The sequence below is a fragment of the Triturus cristatus genome, chromosome 3_2 (genome assembly GCF_964204655.1).
Source record: "Triturus cristatus chromosome 3_2, aTriCri1.1, whole genome shotgun sequence".
NCBI classification, from domain to species: Eukaryota; Metazoa; Chordata; class Amphibia; order Caudata; family Salamandridae; genus Triturus; species Triturus cristatus.
In genome coordinates this window covers 332973689-332993349 of record NC_140584.1, presented here as the reverse complement: position 1 = coordinate 332993349, position 19661 = coordinate 332973689, and the positions used below count along the sequence as shown (strand labels likewise).

Below are 19661 nucleotides of genomic sequence, written 5' to 3'. Positions count from 1 at the left end.
AGTATATTGGATATACACTCTCCAAACGGTAAACTTGGGGCTTAATGACCACTTGCTGTGGGAGAATGCCCTATTATGAACTCGCTAGGGTACTAGGTCCTTTCGTTCCCCACTTATTTTCATCTGCTACTTTGGTTTATTGGACTAAATGACTTATTTATCCATGTTGGTTTTTACTGTTCAACTTTGCTAGGGGACACTTACATCTTCTCTGGCCGTTTTTGACCATTTGGATTGGTCTAAATTCTTTTAAAATATTTTTTCCCCTTTTTGTATATCTTTTGTTCACCATACTCGCGTTGTTCCTCTTAACTGTCCTTGCCTTGCTAGAAATTCAAGATGGTGCCCAAATTCACCTTCTTACTATGTCTGCGCGTTCCATGCTTGCTGGGACCTTGTCTATGTCTAGGTCTCCTGTTTAGCCCACCCCTCTTTCCTGCACCCAGCTGCATATCTTTGACATCTACTCGTCTTGCCGTCATTACGTCCGGAGTATGAGTACAATTCCACACGTATCCTTGATCGCTGTATCCCCATGGAGGTAAGCGTTGACCCATACTATATTTTTGTTTGTTAAATGGGTTTCACCCGCTTACCTCTTGTGGTCGGAATCCCATGGGCAGACTAACCGGTAATCATGCTTTATGCGCTTTCTTTTTTCAGAGTGAGACTATTTGGCTACGAAGCACTACTTGCTCGTGTCTACTCTGATTTATCCTTGTAAATATATTCACCAGATGTAGATTTCCTCACTCCTTGAGTCGCTGTAAGTACAGACCATGTCCTTACTTATACCAGACCTGCCTACTGACTATATCGTTTTTTTCACCTTTTAGTATACTTTATCTTCTCCAGCTCTCTCACGTCCCGTGATATTTGGGACATGTTAGTTAAAATTCTAAGTGTGATCGCCTTTATGATTACCCTGTAGATCTCTTTATCTTGGCGTGTTCCCGACATACGTATTCTCCCCTAGTTGTGCAGCCGGTCACTATAAATTGCCATGTTTATTTTGATTTTTTTATTATTTTATTTGTTGCCTTTTATCCTGCCAGTATTCGCATGTAATCTCTGGACCTCCTGAGGTTTTGCATAGTCTTTCTATTGTAAGTTTTCTTTACCAGTGAACTTCGATAGACCCCCCTGCCCGCCACGATGCTTGGTATAAAACTCTTGTAATATGTTTTTAATTGTACAAACCTTTATTCTGTTTGTTAGTTTTCTTTCCGGGAGATGTTTGAGATATATATATATATATATATTACCTACTGGCGGTCGCCAGTAGGTAGTTATAGTTAGGACCCCTTTTCCATAGGAAAACCTCAACATTCTATTTTGAATAACTTTGGCGCCGGTCGATGAATCCTCGCGAATTTCTCAAAATAGGTGGGGCGCTACGCTCCGCTCCTACCCTGAAAGTCTCGGGGGGATTCGTCAAGCGGGGGCTGAGATAAAAGGGGGGTCCCAAAACGCGTTTTTCCCATGCATTTTTCCATAGGACCTTTAGAACGAGCTACAGCCCGAACGGCTGAACAGAATTACTAGAAATTTGGCAGAGAGGTAGTCCCTAGGTCAAGGAAGTGCCTTTTGTAGGTTTGGTGTAAATCCGTTCAGTAGATTCTGAGAAAATAGCCTTTAAATCAATGTATATATCTGAGCCCGCTTACGGTACGCTTACCGTACGCTTACCGTAAGCGTACGGTGGCGTGCGCGAGCGCGATTCTGATTGGCTCTTAGATCTTAGTAAACATTCGAATCGGCCGAAACCAGGAAGCGGCGGCCGCCATTTTGTCTCTCGCACTGAGTGTTGTTTATCAAACAACATGGCCAAAAACATGTTACGGGGCTGTTTTGACAACTCCCTCCCACATAGTCATGTTGAGGGAGTCCCCAAACATCCCCCAAGAGCAAAAACGGTTTTATTTTTTTTTCGGCAATTTCGCCGAGTACGCTTACCGTACGCTTACCGTAAGCGTACGGTAAAAAAAAAAAAAAAAAAAAAACACTATCCACACTTACCCCACCCCCTGTGCTTTTGGTGGCCGTAGGCCACCAAATGTACAGGGCTTATTAATAGGTAAAAAAAACTAAATTTTGGCAACATGAAATTATAAAATCGAAATAAAAAAAACACTATCCACATTGACCCCACCCCCTGTGCTTTTGGTGGCCGAAGGCCACCAAATGTACAGGGCTTATTAAAGTTGATAAAAACCGTGCACGGAACGAACTGCGTTAAGTGGGCGCGCACGCCTCGAATGGCGTAAAGTAACTTAGCATTTAAAAAACCGTACAAATTCACTGAAAAAACCATAGGTTTCACACACGTTATAGTTAGGAATTAGCATTTAAAAAACCTTGCAAATTCACTGAAAAAACCATAGGTTTCACACATGTGATAGTTAGCGGAAATTTTACTGATAAAAAACCAGTGAAATTGCCCCGTTATAGTTAGTGCTGGCAACTATAACTCACGCGACCGCAATCTTCTGCTGATGACATATGTGTCTTTATGAAAAAAAAATATTTGTAATATATGTATAGCTAAAAATGTATGGAAGAAGACATGGGCAAATAAGTGTCTAAATACAGTATTAGCATCAGCAGAGGATTGCGGTCGCGTGAGTTATAGTTGCCAGCACTAACTATAACGGGGCAATTTCACTGGTTTTTTATCAGTAAAATTTCCGCTAACTATAACATGTGTGAAACCTATGGTTTTTTCAGTGAATTTATATATATATATATAATGGGTGTGTATGTACCTGTAAAACACTTAGATTGTGTGGTAATGGCATGCATGCTAAAGACATATGCGTTGTAGATTAATGTTGGTAAGTATTAAATATATATGTATGTGTATATATATATATATATATATATATATATATATATATATATTCACTGAAAAAACCATAGGTTTCACACATGTTATAGTTAGCTGTACATTTTAATGATAAAAAACCAATGAAATTTCCCCGTTATAGTTACTGTAGGCAACTATAACTCACGCGACCGTAATCCTCTGCTGATGACATATGTGTCTTTATGAAAAAAAAATATTTGTAATATATGTATAGCTAAAATTTAATGGAAGAAGACCTGGGCAAATAAGTGTCTAAATACAGTATTAGCATCAGCAGAGGATTACGGTCGCGTGAGTTATAGTTGCCTACAGTAACTATAACGGGGAAATTTCATTGGTTTTTTATCAGTAAAATGTACAGCTAACTATAACATGTGTGAAACCTATGGTTTTTTCAGTGAATTTGCAAGGTTTTTTAAATGCTAATTCCTAACTATAACGTGTGTGAAACCTATGGTTTTTTCAGTGAATATATATATATATATTCTGAACCTACTATCATGAGTATCAGATGCTGCCCAGGGCAGGATTATTCGCTTTCTTCACAAACTTCTTCTAATTTGAGTAGGCTAGTTATCTCATATAAAATGTGGTCTTTGCTCTTTCTATCCGGGAGTCCTGTTGTCTTTTTTTAACCTATCTTATTGACTCTCTGCTTATTTGTCTCACTCTATGAGGTGTCCTCTTACTCTGGTGACGGACTATGGATACTCAGGTCTCATAAACTCTGGTTCATGTTTCACTGGTAGATGGTTTACGTATCTTACACTGTTGACTAATCCTTGACCATGTCAAGCTCTGACAATAGTCTCTTTAATTAAGCTTTATAATGTTATAATTTTTGCATTGTTGTTCCCACAGATGTAATCTTTGTACCCTGTGAGCCCTCATACCACATATCCGGTGGTTTGCTCACTCCATACAGAAGGCCCCCCCCAAATTGAACATACTCGTTGTCTAAGCCCTGAAGAAGGAACTATTTATATGATGTATTGTTCCGAAACTCGCGTCGGCGTTTTGTCTTTTTGTTTGTGTTTCTGATTTGGTGTATAAACTATATTATTTCAATTCTGTACTGTCAATTGTTAATGTGTTGCAATTTCCCTTGTTTTGTGATAATTGTTTATATGTATTGCATGTGTACTTTTTATTTTCTCTTTGTCATAGTGGGCCTAGGTTTGTTTAATGCTTATATTTGTGCTAATGAAAATTGATTATATATGCTTTTGTTGAGAATAAGGAAAACAAATTGTATATATTTTTTTCAGAAAACATTTTATTGTTACACTTTTTTTTTTTTTTTTTTTTTAAAACCTTTATTCGCATAAATCAGATACACAGCTATTCAGCCGACATCCCGGAGGTTCGGCAGCTAAACAATCAACACGTGAAGTCCTCCATGGCTCTAATGCAGGAGAATGACAAAGGTCTCATTTTTGAAAACTACCTACAATAAACACAACAAGCAAGGCAGTATACACCACAAAGTCGTGCCAGTTTCCAGCGGGGTTTATTGTTACACTTGATGTGAAATATTTTAAAAACTCCACTGTGAACTTGGATATTGTGGGACAACTTTATATGCATCTTGGATGAACCACCAATATTGTTTAAACCGTAGGAGGAAGATTTTGGTATTTTGCCTGTGGTTATTTTCCTGCTCTCTTCCTCCCCATTGAGATTTCAGGGACCCTCTGTTGTTTACTTGTTGTCTCCTCCTACCGTGGCTACGGAGGAGGGAGCGTCATACGCTGTGGTGTTGCGTAGGGTGGCCGAGGCTCTCAACCCCGAGCTTCCTACGGTGGCGGTCAGGACCTTCCTCCTGACTGAGGTGCTTCAACCGGCGGCAAGCTCTTCGGAGCCCCTGCTTCCGTTTAATGAGGCCCTCACTGACATCCTTTTGGGCACCTGGTCCAGGCCCAACACGGGGGCTCCCGTGGACAGGATGATCGCCTGACGCCACCGCCTGGCTCTGGGCGACCCCACTTTTCTCTCCCAACAACCCCGCCCCCCTCCCCCAGAGAGCTTGGTGGTCCAAGCCTCCCCCTCCAAAAACGCCTTCCCTAACCGCTCCATCGGAAAGGGAATCCAAGAAGCTGGACCATCTTGGGAAGAACCGCAGCTGCTCAGCACCTTCCTGATGCACGCCCTAGCATTGCAAAACTCTTGTCACCGGCAGCCTCGATGATGACGCATGTTCTCACAGTGCAGCTTTGCAGCTTCTCTGAACCAACGCATTGCCTCGGCAGGGCTCGACAAATTCACTCGACCGCTCGCATTTGCGAGTTAAATTAATTCAGGACGAGCTATTTTTAGGTCCTACTCGCCCTTACTGGCGAGTAGGAATACAAACTGACACTTGACCTCTGCCTCTGAAAACCGGAGAAATGTGAAAAAATAGCAAGATTTAAAGGCATCTTTATTGCTCACAAAGTAAATGAGCAATAAAAATGCTTTTAAATCTTGTTAACATGTCACATTTGCTCAGCTTTCAGATTAGAGGTCAAGTGCATTTCAGTTGGGTCGAGGAGATTTTGTAGGTTACTGGACCTGCAGGTCTAGTGCATTTTTAATGATTTTTCGAGCCCTGCCTCGGCTGCGTGAGACCTCTTCAAAGCAGGACCTCTCAATACTCTGCTACCAGGATCTGGGGAGCATAACTGGGTCACCTTAGCCGGCCCGTGCTCCATCGCGGTTGGTCTGGACTTGTGAATTTGTCTTGGGCCCGTGCAACCAGATCCCAAACGTTGGTGCTCTTTGCATTTTGGCTCTGTTTTACTGAAATCTTTGCACCTGCATGTCTCTGGTTGTACTGATTGGATTATTGTTGTTTTGATTTATTGGATTTATTTATTTATTAAATCTTGCTCTAATTGTCTAAATTGGTGTTGGATTACTTTAAACTTTGCCTCTAAGTTAAGATTGTCTGCTCTGTGTCAAGCAACGAGAGGGTTGAGCACAGGTTGATTTGGGTCTTTGCTTGTCTCTCATCCTGACAATGATTGCGGTTGCTGCCTGGATAAATGTCCCCCAACCCCCCGCAACCCATTTTCTCACAATTGCTATTTAATAACAAATGCAAGTTTTATATTTATATCAAATATGTTCACTTTTACTTGCTCCTCTACTTCTGTTGGGAGATAGCTCTTTTACCTGTGCTATTCTACTCCTTGCTGAACCTTTGCCCCTTTACTTATTATCTGTGCTTTGAAGGATGCAGTGTTGCTGAGTGCTCAGAAACTAAATTTGCTGCAGGTTCCTGGCAACTCCATAATTGCATAGTTAGCTCCATGACATTGCTGTGCTACTCAGAAAGAAACTACTTTTTGTTTGTTGAGGAGAACCGTATGCTGTTGCACTTACTTAATGAATTTGGCCGTGACTTTTAGATACCTTTCTCCTGCAGTAGTGGCACTCAGGCTTTCTTATAGAGTTCTGACTGCATATTCCTCACCTATTTCCGCGGGCACCAGACTATATTTGGAAACTTTAAAGCAATTTCCTCATAAGTCAACAGGTGGAGTTGTGCGGCTATGCGTCATTTTCATCCACTCCGGATATGAAATCAGGGCCTCTGTATTTACACTACCTCTGAGCACTGACATCAGTTCTTTTCTTTTAGCCCCTTTCAATGCAGATCTGGAGTTCCTGTATTTTCCTTCAAAACCCTTTACAGTGTCCAGATATGAGCCTCAAAATTACCGGGTTGAAAAAGTGATTGGATTGTCAACGACTGATGCTGGTGACAGACACACACTAAGTCTACCTGTGCTACCTTGACGCAATTCATGTTCTTTTTATAAACTGTTTTAAATCTAATTTATCTATTTTGTTGCTTGACAATTTGTACTATGTACTTTAATTCTTTGGTGATACCATATCTAATTCCCCTCCTTTTGGTTTTATTTCCATTTGCCGGATGGCATAACGGACCCATCTGGACATACCCAGCTCTTTCTTTGAAGTTTTCACTTTCTGGCACCCTGTTTTCTTAAGCCGCTATATTATTGTGCGGAACTCTGTTAGATTACTCAACTATTTTTACTAAAGGATGTAATCCAGTTCAGAACTTATACCAGTCTACTTGACTGTATTGTAGCAAATTGAGTTTTGTAATTAAATTGTGCTCTTCTGTAATTATTGTATTTGTACTTATCTGCTTATATGGTTCTTCGAACCATAATAAAGATAATGATGAAACGAAGTCATGCTGTTGTGCTAAAATGAACTTTAAGAGCATTTGAAAACAGGCTGCCAAGTTCACTGTCACTCAACTTGAAGTCCTGGAAGTGGTCCTTGGCCTAGTCGCAGAACGTTCACGCTCCCACCCTGGGACCGATACTGAGAGTGCTCCACATTGAGATCCAAGAGCTCTGGTAATTCTCAAACGAATAAATCAAAGCACCGATCTGTCGTCCCTCCACTCATCATGAGGTGCCGGAGTACCTCTGAGCTGCCTTACAGAGCGCACTCCACGCATCTTTTGCTCGACCTCGTGCCCCCTCAGCACACAACCACCGCAGAAGAGGTGCACCATCTAAAGGAGGCCATAGCTGTCATCTTTGCTACTCCGTGCTCACTACGCCACTGGAGTCAAGCTATCCTGGCTGATGACGGCTGATAGCCAGAAACCGGTCCTAGGATGCTTGATTCCGGTCCAGGGAAGACATGGCTTGGCAGTTCGGGCTGGACTGTTCCCATGAGGCACAGGGTCAAGACTGATTTGCATATGGCCATGTCTGAACTGGGGTGGCGTAGTGGGCAAAAGAACGATGGATTTAACCCAGATCTCTTGACTGGGGGAGAATGTCTGCATGGTCAGCATTCCGTCCATCATTTGTTTGTTGTAACGCTTTTCGCCCTAAGTGGGATGGGTATTCCCAGACGTGGGACCTGTGCTCACTACGCCACTGGAGTCAAGCTATCCTGGCTGATGACGGCTGATAGCCAGAAACCGGTCCTAGGATGCTTGATTCCGGTCCAGGGAAGACATGGCTTGGCAGTTCGGGCTGGACTGTTCCCATGAGGCACAGGGTCAAGACTGATTTGCATATGGCCATGTCTGAACTGGGGTGGCGTAGTGGGCAAAAGAACGATGGATTTAACCCAGATCTCTTGACTGGGGGAGAATGTCTGCATTGTCAGCATTCCGTCCATCATTTGTTTGTTGTAACGATCTTTGCTACTCCACCTGATCCCAAGGATTTGAGGTGGCAGCCTGTTGGAGAATAGTGGACAGATCCATCCCTGAAGCTGACCACGACATTTGACCTTAACGGAGGTCAGATGCGAGCATGGCACCACCGGCTCCTGTCTCAAGGCAACATCCGATACCGTCCTCAGCAGAGACTGAAGCCACAGGCTGGAGTTTTGTTGCAGACATCAGGTCTGAAAGTTTTATTGAAATCGGAGGCTCAACAGGATGTTAAAACCAACGTGTTAGTAGATGTTGATTACTGGCAGCTACTACTCAGAAACCTGCTTCCTTTCAATGAAGTGCTAATAAATGTACTTGTGGGCACCTCAGTGAAGCCAGGTAAATAGACAGGTGGCAAGGTGACACCGACCAGCTCCCTGGGACTCTGACTTTAATGCAACCTCCCACACTGGAGAAGCTGATTGTACAGGCTTCATCCTGCCACCAGAACCCCAGTTCTTTCCATACCACTTCACTCAATGGGGAATTAAAAAGAAGGAACATTTTACAAGCTTTTCATTGTGGTCTGTGAATATTTCCTGTCTCCTAGGATGATATTCGTACAACTTGTAGAAGAGAGTGGTGGACATCTTGCCATATGTTCCGGGGAATCTAAGACCGACCCTACAAGATGCAGTGAAATATACAGTTTGTCCAGGCTTGACAAAACAGGCTGCTTGGGCATGGCAGTTGTTCCACCGTGGTTCGTAGGCACCACACCTGGACTCACTCCACGGGCTTCTCATCAGATGTACAGCAGTCCCTCATGGATGTGCCTTTTGAGGACTTGAAACTTTTCAGAGCAAAGGCTGATTCGGCCCCCAAGTTTAAGGAGAGCTTCCTGGACCTGGCTTAGCCAACTCAGCAGTTCCCCCAACAAACACTCCCCTTTCGAGAGTTTGGTAGGTTGTCCCAGCAAAGGCAGCGCTATGTTCCTCAACAACTGGTTTCCCAACCCCCTGAGGGTTGGGTGCGGTTAAGACACTGTCTGACAACATTCAGGCTCCCTGGGGAAATCCTCTACCAAAACCACTACCCCTCACCTTGTCTGGTTTACTTCCTGAAATACTCAACTCTTGAATGCACAGTTGTCTGATGTTTTCCAGTTTTGTTTGCCACTCTCCCAGCAAGGCCTGCTGTGGTTAAAGGTTCTCTCTCAAACCTTTCTTATGTTTACCTGATCAGCCGTTCCTCTTTAAATCACCGATTGTAAAAAGGTTTTTTAAGGGTCTAGACCATGTGTTACCAACCCTGCTTGTGATGCCGCAGTAAGACCATAATTTGGTCCTCACATACCTGAAACTACTGTGCAGCTGTCTTCTTCTCCTTACTGTAAAGAACGCTTTCCTCAGTGCCATAACATTAGCCAGGTAAGTAAGCGAAGTCCAGGCATTGTCTATGGTGTACTGCCATGTTCATCATTCTTCCTAGACAAACTGGTCCTCCGGACGAAAGCAGCATTTCTCCCCAAGGTAGTTGCCCTTCTTCATAGGGTAATCCATCACCTTGCCAACCTTCTATGCACTGCCTCGTCCATCCAAGAATGAAGTACTGCTTCGTCCCCTTGACCCAAAAATAACCCTCCGCTTCTATGTTGCTCAGACCAAAGATTACAGACATGATGACTAACTTTTCTTCGGTTTTAATCTGATGCTAAGAAAGTCATTGCGGTGCAAAAGAAGACTATCTCCAGGTGGATTGTTTTATGCTTTAGATTCTGCTACATGCTAGCCAAAAGACAACCCCCATGAGGCTTGTGTGCTCATTCCACCAGACCATAGGCTCCTACTACCGCGTTGGCGATAGGTGTGCCAGTCATCGACATTTGGCAGGCTGGTTTGTAGGCATCTCTCCATATGTTCACTGAGTAATACTGCCTGGATAGCCTGGTCTGGCAGGAAGGGCACTCTGCCCGATCTGTCCTGCAGGATCTCATGGTTTGAGCCACTTCAAAGATCCTTCACAAGGGAAGGTGTACTGCTTTGGTATTTATTTGTAAGGTAAGGAATCTGAAGTCGGATGTCCATCAGAAGTAGTTACTTACCTTTGTTAACACCTTTTTGTGTGGAGAGTTTATCTAACTGTAGATTCATCAGCGGCGCGCTCTCCTCCTGATTCTGTGGAGTAGGCCCATACAGTCCATTAATGAGATGCAAATCTAAAATATCTGCACAGTGCACCATCTGTTTTGAATGGCACCTCGACCTATGGGGTGACAGGTTGAAAGAAACTAACGTGCGTGCACAGAGGTGGTCTTTGTAAATATGGAAGCCCCAGTATCCTACCAACCTACGAGACTCCGCAGAGATCCCGGTCCCGATCGAAGAAGAGAAGGTTGTGTGACTGCTCACCAAGCCCCAAATCCTCTTCCTCCCACTCGAGGTCTTCGGGACACTCGAGGAAGAGGCACAAGAAAAAGAAGTCTAAGCGGACTTCATCTTCGCCTCGAGTATTGCCCAGTTCTGCGGCGCCAAAGTCGAGAGTCATAGGGTTGAGGGGCGTGCATTGGAGTAGTGTCGTGGAGTAGCGTACAGTGGAGTAAACTGACATTGAGTCGAGGTAGTGCAGTACAGTGAAGTAGATTGTTGTGGGGTGGGGTGGAGTGTCGTAGAGTGGATGGACATAGAGTGGAGTAGTGTCGTGGAGTGAAGCAGTGGAGTGAATTGTCGTGGAGTGACCTATACAGTTCTGGGAATAGTTGGGGTTGTGCATTAAAGATATACCACGGATTACCTTTATCAACAATGAAAAACGACTACAAATTCAGAACTCTGCTGCCAGGCTACTCCTACATATAAAACCACAAGCCCACATCTCCCCTGCCTGAAGGGCCCTAATTACCGATGGCCAGAAGATCCACGTTCAAGATGCTTTGTATCACCTACAAAGCAATACATGAAACGGGACCGCTCTTCATCAGGAATAAAATCACCAAACACATTCAACAAAGGAACCTCCACCCTTGAGATGCACCTCGCCTGAAAATCCCAATGTATTAAAAACAAACCATGGATGGCACATCTTTCTCTGTTGCAGCGGCCAAACTATTATTGAACTCTTTACCGCCCCCCTCCCCAACATAAGATAACCATCTCATCTTAAGAAAACTGGTCAAGATTTGTCTCTTCCCCACATAACCACCGTACGCAAACAGAAAAATACAGCATATACCTCAGTATATAAGCATTTATTTGCACTATCTAGATGTACTTATATATGTGCAGTTTTGCATAAACGTGTATGATTGTTTTTAAGAATAGATATTCGTTCTGCTTAACAAATGTACATATTACTGATAGTTACATTATTCTATGTATATAAGTGACTGCATAAATAAGTAAATCTTTTATCGTAAGTATTTATCTTCAATTGCTTCACAATTAAATTACACACAAAAATTAATTTCAAGTACAACACTTGAAAGCCGCAGTTTATTAAATGCATCTTTAATCTACGTATACTACCTTCCTTATGCATATATATACCTTCCATGTACTTATGTATCTATATATTTATTTCTTTTCTTCTAATTCAGCATATTCAATGCACTACCCTATTTCTCACCCTAAACCTCTATCAGTATATCCTCTACCTCCACTCTCTCATTCCCCATACCACCACAATTATCCCCAAATTAACCCTTTCTAGACTCTTCCCTACTCTACCCCTCCTTGCATCAACTCATACCTCTTTACTATTTAGATCTCCCAAACAGCCCTTTCTAAACCCTTCCCTCTGACCCTTTTACTCATCCCAAGCCTCCTCCTACTGCTATGAGCTCCCCCCCAAAAATTCTAAACCCTCCCTCTTCTATCCCTCCACTATCCTTTTCAATCCAAATAACAGACTAACTTGTCCAGCACTCAAATTAATTTCATATTTCACTCTACTAATTCACCACTAATCCTTTATGGGTTCTGGAGTAGTTTTACTCGCCGAAAAAGCGCTTCAGCACCCGATCATTGGTAGCAAGTGATGTATCAATGCAAACATTTTTCCCTCCACTATCCTTCTTAATCTAAATAACAGACTAAAATGTCCACCACTCAAAGTAATTTCAATATTTTACTATATTAATTAGCCACTAATCCTTTGTATTCGGGAATAGCGTACTACTCGCCGCAAAAGCGCTTCAACACCCATCAGGGGTAGCAAGCGCTATATAAATGCAAACCTTTTTCCCCTCTCTCTTCTATCCCTCCACTAACCATCTCAATCCAAATATCAGACTTGCATATCCACCACTCCATTTACTTTCATATTTCACTGTAATAATTCACCACTAGTCCTTTAACCCCTTGCATGTGACGGATGGCCACACGGTGGGCGTGTGTGGGGGCCGTCCGAACCGCGCACGCGTGGAATTTTCCCGGACAGCGGGGAAATTCCGGCCGTGCCGAAGGGGTTAAGGGGTCCGGAGTACTGTGCTACTCGCCGAAAAAGCGCTTTGACGCCTCGTCAGGGGTAATAACCACTATATAAATGCAATTACAGTACAATGTGTTGATGGTTGAGTAGCTGTCTAAATCAATTAATGCATAATGATTCACTTCATGAGTTTTGAGTGGAATTAAAGTTTTTTTTTAATGCATCTATTTTGATATATGTGTAGGTTATGCTAATTTTGAGCAAATCTCTGATGCCCGCAAGCACCCGCTACTTGAATATAAATTATGGATAGTGTATATCCATTTATGTGTAACAGAATCTAGCTTTCGGCAGAGTTACGGAATTTAATGATGGATTTCTTGGGCCTACCTTCTTTACTTGCTTCTCTACCACCTGCAACTCCCTAGCTCTCTCAAGTTTTTACATTGTGATTGTGGGAATGTCATTTTTAAATTTCCTGCATGCAAAAAGTGTAGATTTCCATTATGTGAGATGTAAATATAAAGTTATTTAGCACAGTGTCCATGCATGTTCCTTCTGTCTGTCAGGTGTAGAGGGAGCAGCATTCCAGAGTCGGCTTCCCCATGATCGAATGACATCACAAGAAGCAGCCTGCTTCCCCGATATAATCAGTGGACCACAACCAACACAGAAGGTTTTCCTTTTCATAAGAAACCGCACAGTAAGTACTTAAACTGTCACCAGGAATAAAAATCCATTCTGTACCTTGATTTCAAAACCACAGTAACAACTGGATAATTTAATTCATTTACGTTTATATCCAACAAAACAGGCTGCAGAGAGGCCTGGTTTACCTTTCTGTTACCCTGGTTTACCTTTCTGTTACCCTGTTGCAATAAGTTCAAACTACAGTTTTTCATAGACCAACCTGTGAAGATACTGAATTCAGGCCGCAAGGTCATACTAATAGAAGCACACACATGTTTCCAATCTCTATAAAGTAAGATTATGTAAGATAAGATGACTCACAGGACACCATTCCTACATCCTTTGCATCCCTTTTCTGCTCCCGTGGTCTTTTCTCCAAAGACCCACAGAAAAACGAACTGGGAAAGGTAACATTACGTTGTCTATGGTGGCTCGTAAAAACATACTTCAATGCTGTCTTAATTTATAAACCTGTATTACAGGTATTACATCTCAAAATTGTATTCAAAGCCTTTTGAGATTTGCATTGCATTCATTCATATTTCTAAAGGTCCAGACACACCATGCATTTAAAATTATTTGCTTTCCCTTGCTGGTATTTTTACAACTTTGTTCGTATGTACAAAGACATTTTACCATATTCCATTATTTAACCTTTTTAGGTTTCTGAGCAGCCTCATTTAAATTGTCTTATATAATTTAGAAGAACTGTGTCATTGTTTTTTTTCTGTGTAAAATTAATGAATGTGCAACATAATTTTGATATTCCTTCGAATTAAAACAAACACCTGTTTTTGTAAAATGGTTAAATTTTATGTCGATAAGTTACAGTTCAGATAATATAGCATTGCTAGGCAGAGTGCACATTCAGAAGTTTGATCTCTGTATTGTTTCCATTCAGTTGCAGCTGTGGTTGGACAATCCAAAGATTCAGTTGACCTATGAAACAACACTACAGCAGCTGGAAGCACCATACAACAGTATGTAGATTTTGTTTGGTTATTAAGTTGTCACGGAGTGTGTTAATGCCATGTCCAGGTGCTTGGGGTAATATGGCAAACTTAGTGGGTAACATTTCTAGATAGAGGTGTAGGAAGGTCCGAGAAGGAAGATGCAGAGCTCCTCCACATAATTGTCAAAGCATAACTCACACCTAAAAACCTTCAGCAAACAGCAGTGCAATACAGCATATTATTGCTTTATTAAGCATAACTTAGGCATCAAGCTGCTCTGCTGCAACGCATTCTAATAATACTTCAGTTTGTTAATAATTCTGCTTGCCAGCACACCTCAGTCATGCTTGTATTCTTCCCTGACACCAGAAAATCATTTATGTAATGTGATCACTTTTTAAGAAGTACTACCAAACCAGGCCTCCCCTTTTCACTAATTCATGAACAAACCCACTTTCTCCACTAACGTTCATACTGTGTTTTTCTATTTTTTTGGGGTCATGGTGTTAGCTGCGCTAGAAGACGAACTGAATGCTAATATTTACTTCTTGGCAAAATTGTGTCATCCTGCCCAAGTACGTTTCTGTACTAGTGACGTGGCTCTCTATGGGAGGATCGTCATTATTATTCTTACACACTAAATATCACTGGTCACATTCATGATCCGGATATCAGAAGCCAGTTAGAATATCAAAAATAAGTTTACAATGTACAGCAGCACTGCTGACCAGTTCCTTTTGTAGAGAAATGTTACCATAAGCATACACTGCGACACGGAGGAAGACGTATGTTGTTTCTTAAACATTCCTTGTAATTTCCACAATAACAGCACATTGGAAGTTATTCTACCTTTGTTTTTTCCCACTCTGAGTTGGATCCCTGAAAAAAAGGTTCTGCCGTTCAACTGGTTTTTGTCCTCCATCTTTTTATTGGATTTCCATTTTTAATGTGCAGTTTCTAGTGGATCCTTATAACTGCAGATTCCTCACCTTGTGCACATCCCCAGGCACTGGATAAGGAGTTTTTTCTTAATGTCCTTTGTTTTCCCCTTGGGTGGCGTCAAGTGGCTCTCATCTGCTTTGTCTCACCATAGAAATGAGAATGGCCACATGTAACTGCCACCTCTGGGCGTCGACTTAAGTTCCTTTCTTTCTGCGCTTTTCAATGCGTATCTGGAGCTCGCTCCTCCCATTCTATCACTTACAGAAAACTTTTTCGACATAACCTCTGAGTGTGTAAGGGAAATGTCTTCCCCCTCAAACACTACAGGATTCAAACATTGCAAGGATTGCCACAAACAGATGTGGGTGATGGCCCCCACACGGTCTGTCTTTGGTGTCTGGGCACTCCGATTAACCCAAATACCATCTGAGAGCAAGAAGCATGCGTAAGGCCCATTTGGAGTTGAGTATGTTCTTGAGGCCGTTCCCCAGAAATGTCATCCCACTCCAAGTCCTCAGGTAAGTCGAAGTCAAAAAAGAAGTGTAAGCAGTCCAAGTGAGACTCCCTTTCCCGTCTCTATCAGCCTGAAATGACACGGACAGTAGGGCACCTTACTATCTCGCTCCGTTCTCAGTGGAGCCATTCCCTAATTTTGTCCAGTTTCAGCCCAACTTACTGTGTTAGTCGGCGACACTGCAATAAATGTATGCCTTCAAAGAGGCCATGTTGCTTATTTTTTATACCCTTCCGGTTGCCTCTTGTGCGCCTTCAGGGCACACGGATTCAAGGTCGCTGCTAGTTGGGTTCCCGCGGTCGGATGAATCCTAGACAGACTGTACTTCTTGACCCCATTGACCTGCCTGCCTGCCTGCCCGCCCGACCTCCGGGACCAACAGATACTCAGACTCCTCATACGACATAGGGTCCTGCGATGATCTGTCATGTAATTACATTAGCAACAATGTTATATACAAAAACCTATAATTGTAGTTGACTTGGAAGGAAATCCACAGCGACTTCCGCTGACGTTGCACCCAGCTCAGTTAAAACTCCACTCAGGCTCCGAAGGCTTGCTGATGGTACCCCAAGATTTTTCTGACCCCAAACAGCATTATGATTGACAACTGAAATACTGAGTCACACCTATTTCAGAAGAAAACATTATTTTGGTCCTATAGAATGCTGGTGTCCTTTATACTCCCCTTGACACTGGCCTCAGCTCTCCACCTGGCCCCTCCATGGCGCATTCGGCCTGCTTCACAGTGATCAAGAGGGCAGCAGAAGTCCTTGACCCTTAACTGCCTGTAGTGGAGTAGTGCTTAATTTTAGCCAGTGGTTTCCGGTGCTCGGCACCTGCTCTCAATTGTCAACACTGGCGATTGGGACAGTCTGCCACAAGGTGGCGCTGTCGGGCTAATTTAGAGATGACCACAACAACAGTTAATTGTTAATTCAAGATGCATTAAAAGGACCTTTACCTGCTGCCCAAGCTATTCTTATACCTGTTGTGGGGCCTGAAATAGTCAGATTTGTCACACTTTTAGGAGTGTGATGGTTAGTAGTTGTTACTATCATTTTCAGCATGTGGTGCAATCTGCAGTGGACACCTGACGAGAGATCAGGCACTTATTTATTTTTTCAAATTAAGCAATGCAGTGGAGGTCAAAACTAGTCCTCAAAGAACTCCTGCAGCAAGGACAGACCTCCTCAGAAACACTCCCCTTCAACAAAGCCCTCAGCCTTATGGGCACCTGGGAAATACCAGGATCTTACCCCCTTCCAGTAGGCAGGCGGAAAATATTGATGACTATTTCGGTAGGGCTATTGGTACCAGTGTGGTGCTCTGGCAACATGTGTGGACCAGATCAGTAAGTTTCTCCAGTGATGTCAAAGCGTCATTCATTGACATGCCATTCAGTGGCACCCATATGTTTGGAGACAAGACAGACTCGGCCTTGCAGCATTTTAAAAAGAGTAAGGCAGCAGCGTGCTCTCTCTGCATTGTAGTGGGTGTTTCCCTGACAAAACCTGCCTACACAACAACATACCTTCTAACCCTTTTGTGAAGAAGATTGGGGATCCGACTGTCGATGTCAATTCCTCAGGTGCCCCACACTACCCAATTCCCTGTCTCGACCCTCTTTCTGCTGCTGCCTGCAAAATCCCTCAGTGCTGCTTTTTCACCCAGTTTGAGGAAGGATAAGTCATTACCCCCACAGTGGCAGAGCATCACATAAGTTAGATGGATGCTCCAAATCGTCCTGGGTGGTTACGCCCTACCTTTCCTATCCACTACACCATGTATGCCATCAGCGCCACAACATCCTCCACTGGACCACTTGTCCTTCTACGTAAAGAAGTCCCGGCTTTCTTGGGAGCTGGCATCAGAAATCTGGACTGGTGGCTACCCCTGTTACTTTCAGGTGTCAAAGAAGGACTGAGGTCTTTGTGCAGTTTTGAGATCTTTGCTCTCTCACTGCCTTCCTCTAAAAGGACCGGTTCAAGATACTCACTTTGGCTCAAGTTTTATTTTCCCCGAATCAAGGTGACTACATGGCGGATTTAGACTTGCAGGGCGATTATTTACATATTCCTGTTGTATAATCACACAGACGTGATCTGTGGTTTTAAGTCGGAGACCAGCACCTTCAGTTCCCCATGCTCTGATTTTCCCTCACCTGTGCCTTTTGGATGTTCATAAAGAAGATTATGGTTGTTGCTGCCCATTTTAGGAGATTGGGGAAACCAGTCTCCCCATAACTTGACAACTGGTTGCTAAAGATGGGCTCACCTCAAGTAGTCCTGAACCACCTCCAGATGATGGCCAACCTACTGGTATCTTTGGGTTTCTCCATCAGTGTGTAGAAATAACACATCACTGCTGAGTTCTGTCTTTTTTTTTTTTTTTTTTTTTTTTTTAAAACAAACTTTATTGTGATTTTCATATGCAGGTATTACAAATTACACCTCACAGTGCACAGGTAATTTGTTTTCCGGAAACACCGGATACAATTCAGGTTTTGTATATTATCCTTTCAAGTTGCGCTGTTGTCCACAATAGAACACGACAACGTCCCAATCCCGCTAGGAGGGTCGCCTGTACGTCTCAGTATTATGCTCTCCATACCCAGCTTTTGAACGAATGTGGTCAGGAGGAGCGGGAACGGCTCAACTATTCACAAACCCCAAACCCACCCAAAACCCACCCTCCACACCCACCCACACCACAAAGTAAACAGTCACAGTCTGGGGGCCTCGAAGCATTCACTTGGGGGGGGGGGGGGGTTCTGTCCATTGATGTCATCCTGGACATGGTGCTGTTCCAAGCCTTTCCACTGCCTGGACGAGTTCAGGACATTTGGGCTATGATCCCAATGTTTCAACCCTTGGCCTGGGTCTCGTGAGAGCAGTTCTGAGACTTCTTGGTATCCTGCTAGTGAACCACGGCAGGATACATATGGGCTCTACAGTGGGATCTGAAGTCTCAATGGGATTAACACCGAGGGAACCTGTCCAACTCCTAGGTGTTGTAGGAGACTGTGAAAGACCTGCAGTGGTGGCCGCTGGAAAACAATTGGACTGGTTGGCAGACCCCTCTCCCTACTCCACCCAGAGTTAACGATGGTGATGGAGGCAACGTTGTTGGGTTAGGGAGGCCATCTGGCAGAGGTTTAGTTCAGTGAAGTCTGATATCCGGCGCGCACCCACCTCATCATCAGTTTGCTGGGGTTGTGGGTGAATCGCTTGCCAATAAAAGCTTTCCTCCCATCCATCAAGGGGGAACCGGTGCAGATTCTCATGGATAACACCGCTGCCATGTGGTATTACAGCAAGCAGGGTGGAGTGGGCTCCTGGGTCTTGTCCAAGAAGACCCTACGCAGCAGGGAAGGGCCCTGCACCCAAGCTTGCACAATTTGCACCTCCATGCTTTGTGAATGTGCAACCACAGTTAACTGCTTCTGACCTCCCTCCTGAAGTAGTGAATATGGTTTTGGCAGAGGGCCACCAGAATGATCTGTGCAGGGCTCTAGAAAAATGTTGATATTCTTCTCTGCATAGCCAACCTTCGCGAGCCCAGCTATCTGATGTTGTCCTGTCCTACCTATTTTTAGCCCAGCAAGGACTTGCAGTGACTGGTGTTAAAGGTTACTTGTCAGCCTTATTGGCTTTTCTGCAAATACCTAATCAGCCTTTTCTGTTAAATCACCTGTGATGTATTTTCTAGAAGGACTGATGCACGCTTCCACCAAACGTTTTGTGATTCCCCAGTAGGATCTGAATTTGGTTCTCAGGTTTCTGATGTGTGCCAGATTTGAGCCTATGCACAGCTGCCCACTAAGGTTATTTATCTTGAAGACTGTGTTCCCCACATCAGCTGGTTGTTCGGAGTGAAGTGCAAGTACTCTATCCAGCAACTGTATGCTACTCACACAAGCTAGTACTAAGGTCTAGAGCTGCATTGCCCGGGGCCCCTTGAAGGATGCTGTGTGAACCATATCCACACGCTTACGAATGTGACCTGCTACATAGACCGTCTCAAACCAAATACACCAGGTTATTATATCGATCTATGACTGCCTTTGCCCTCCCCTAAATATGACCCTGAGATATGCCACATATAGCATGAAGCCAATTCACGCATCTC

At 43.4% G+C, this 19661-nt stretch overlaps 1 protein-coding gene across 2 annotated transcripts in view; it reads left to right on the top strand.

Moving 5' to 3' along the window:
• Positions 1-19661, top strand: part of KDM1A (lysine demethylase 1A) — a 718736-nt gene that overhangs the window by 73631 nt on the left and 625444 nt on the right. Inside the window, exons 2-3 of one of the 2 annotated variants that reach the window (XM_085647807.1) lie at positions 13007-13134; positions 14023-14101. In XM_085647807.1, coding sequence (XP_085503933.1) covers positions 13007-13134; positions 14023-14101 — 207 coding nt within the window. Of the gene's footprint in view, positions 1-13000; positions 13135-14022; positions 14102-19661 lie in introns of both variants that reach the window. The other variant, XM_085647806.1, reaches the window with a different exon arrangement.